General features: G+C 36.4%; 1 protein-coding gene across 1 annotated transcript; it reads right to left on the minus strand.

Annotated features, from left to right (window-relative positions):
* Positions 1-2900, minus strand: LOC115578343 (uncharacterized). The gene is made up of 6 exons (XM_030411254.1): positions 2720-2900; positions 2424-2589; positions 2257-2321; positions 2083-2171; positions 1229-1291; positions 1-1146 (listed from the first exon to the last, which is right to left on the minus strand). Exons 2-6 carry the CDS (start codon positions 2465-2467, stop codon positions 724-726), a joined length of 684 nt encoding a protein of 227 aa, XP_030267114.1. The 5' UTR covers positions 2468-2589; positions 2720-2900; the 3' UTR covers positions 1-723.
* Between the last annotated feature and the right edge of the window lie 309 nt (positions 2901-3209).

The following is a 3209-nucleotide window of genomic DNA, read 5'->3' on the forward strand; positions in this document are numbered from 1 at the left end:
GGTCCTGGCTGCAGCCTCCACTGTCGGGACAGGAAATGCATGATACATTTCAAGATAAAATCGCAAATGTACTTCCCGCTGAATCGTTTTCCTCACAAATGCATTAATTATTAATTCAAAGAAAAAATAAAGCTTTTGATTTGGACAATTGAAGCATTAGCCTTTGTATTTTTCACTTGTCATTAATGATTGCTATATATGTAGACTAATATAAACTACACTTCATAATTTTACAACTTAGTCATTGTGAAAAACAAACGGTAGGTTATATGACTTGGGGCTCAATTGTCTCTTTGTAGCCTACCATAAAGCTGAGGATCTTGAAAGAGAACGTCAAATAGTTGATCAATGAAAACAATGGAGGGCAGCAATAAACTGCTCAGTGCACCAGATTTTCTTATGTTATAACTCATTCTTAAGCAAACATCTCATAAGATGCCATAGGCCTATACATTTATTGTCTACTATACATGCACATCACTGCCTTTTAATTATCATTCAATTTGACTTTATTGCACCATACATTTAATGTTTGGTTCTATGTCTATGCTAAATATGTTCTTGTGCTGCTAGAACATGCTGCGGGGGCATGCTGCCCTGGAAGAAAATTTTGAATATTTCATATTTAAAAGGATCTGATGCATTTTGAGAGGAAATTCAAGCAGAATTACAAGACAGTATGAATGTATGATCAAGTATCTATCTATACATGGTCACATTATGCTATATAAGAAATGGGACTGACAACTTCTCCCATGAAATGCGCAACAGCACAACTTTCATAGTGCAATCTGCCGCAGAATGAAAACAGCAAGCCATTACAGAGTGTGTTTTGACAAGACCAACATGGATTTTGAAAAAGTATGGCAGCCATAATGTTTGGTCCATTATTGCTTTGCAGAATTTCCACATGTCATCAATGTCATAAAATGTGAACTTAAAAGGCTCCAGGATAGTTTCCTTTTCATCCTCATCCAATTCTTCTTTCCACACCCTTCCATACTGCAGAGCAGCCTCAGCCTGGCGCTCCTCCCCCATGGACAGAACATCAGGAAGGTCCACTCTGGCAGACAACAGTGGTTTATTGGCCTCAACCCACTCAGCAGCGCGTCTGCAATCATGAAGGACACGATCTTCAGCCAAGTCCTATGACAAAGACAGAAAGATGTCTGTACCGTAGCTGCTGCACCAACAGTATCTGACCAATAGATACTGTGAAAAAGCTTACCCCTTCCACTGGTGTGTCCACATCAGCAGGTCTGACTGAGACCTCAGCCTGCTGCTCTTCTTCCTGAAAATATACAGATAAGCAAAATAATCAGTTGTAATATTCAAAACACAAGCTCCAAAAAGAAGAAAACGAAAAGATCCTGTAGTGGAAATTCTCCTTTGTGAGGTAGAGAGTTGCTAAGTCTCCGAAGAACTTCAGACTTCAGCGTATGAATCAGATGTCATTTAATAACACACAGCGTGGAGTAGAAGGCGTAAACGCGTTCTCTGACAAACTCTAAATTGTTATCCCTTAAGTACAGAACAGAGAGGAGGTTACCTTCATTTACAACAGTCATAAAACATCTTCTTTACAGAATAGTGACTCTTTGATATTTGGTGTGTCCTGTCTTCCCAGGACAGTGACCCTTTGATGTAACAGATGGGACAGTAAATGTTATCTTATCTAAACTTCGTGTACATTCCAATGTGGGGATGTGCCCCCACCTGTGGCTCTTGTGACACCTCAGGCAGTGTGACAGTCTCTCTTCCCCCTCCTGTCCTTACAGTACATTGATAACAAAAGGAAGACTATGTAATTTTCTCACAATCCCATCAGTGCCCTCCTCTAATATGTCTACCTAGACATATTAGAAAGCTCAACAAATGTTATTTTTCCAATCATGCATTACCTAGACACATTATTTTCAAATTGCAGACAGCAGGTCTGACCTTAACTTGTGAATGGCATATTCTTAAAGTAACCCCACAATTGGAGTCCGATGGGAAAAAAGATAGGAAATGAAAATGCTGGTTTCTGACCTGAAACAAAAGGAAAACTCAGATGGAACTGACACAAAATTAAAATCTGACCTCAGTAATGTCATCCACCTTCCTTTTCATCAGCCGAAACACTGGTGGCACCTCACCTTGCAGGACGGCTTTTGATGCTTTCCATGGCTCTGATGGATTAAACAATAGAAATAAATAAGAAATTTCTTGTAACAACTTCTAGTCAATCAAATATCAAAATCTTTGCGGCCTCACCTTCCAAGGTCAAAATTTTCCATAAGGATGATACACCACCACTGTCGCAAAAGTGGCATGTCCCTCTGAAAAATTAAGAGCACACACACAAAAAACCCACACTATGTCATAATAAATGTTTTGTTGTTGTAATTTTGAGCTTACTTTGATTGCATGAATCATCTTACAATAGAAAAGTCATATGGAGCATCCAGTGTGGTGCAAAGGGCATTCTAGGAATAAAACATAGTAATTGTAATTTAATGCTGATATCTTTAACGCACACAGAATGACACAAATAATATATAACAAATAATGTCTACTACCATCAACATGAAGATGCCACAGTCAATCCTGCATGGTTGTCAGGGAAAACCAGATCAGAAAGAAGTCAATTATGTAATTATTGATTAACAGTATTAAAGTATTCAACTGTTAATTTATACATACATTATGATACATTATACATACTTTATACTCTTACCTGAATTTGTAGTCCAGTTTTCTCTGTCCAGTTGCCAGGATTTAGTGACTGGGCAAGTTTTCTAAAAGACAATTGCATTAAAAGATAAATAATTGTCATCAAAATGATCAATATGGGCTCTTTCCCTGAACATGTGTCACTGGTTCCGATTCGGGGCAATTTCTTGACTGAATTGTATGAAATATGTTAATGTTGGTAGGTCATGTTATATATATATATATATATATATATATATATATATATATATATATATATATATATATATATATATATATAGATATATATATATATATATATATATATATATATATATATATATATATATATATATATATATATATATATATATATATATATATATATATATATATATATATATACACACCATGGTCTGGGGGAATACTCGATTCTGATTGGCTGCAGGGTGTCCATTAACCCCTGATATATGGACACCTACTAAGTAGTTCCAGTCAAATTGACTGGTCACCGC

The sequence above is a fragment of the Sparus aurata genome, chromosome 3 (assembly GCF_900880675.1).
Source record: "Sparus aurata chromosome 3, fSpaAur1.1, whole genome shotgun sequence".
Taxonomy (NCBI): domain Eukaryota; kingdom Metazoa; phylum Chordata; class Actinopteri; order Spariformes; family Sparidae; genus Sparus; species Sparus aurata.

Bases quoted from the DNA above. Each gene is read 5' to 3' on its own strand.
- LOC115578343 (XM_030411254.1), bottom strand. From the start codon at position 2,467: ATGCCCTTTGCACCACACTGGATGCTCCATATGACTTTTCTATT. The intron at 2,322-2,423 runs GTAAGATGATTC...TTAATTTTTCAG, and splicing joins CTCCATATGACTTTTCTATT to AGGGACATGCCACTTTTGCG. The intron at 1,147-1,228 runs GTAAGCTTTTTC...TCTTTGTCATAG, and splicing joins TGGACACACCAGTGGAAGGG to GACTTGGCTGAAGATCGTGT.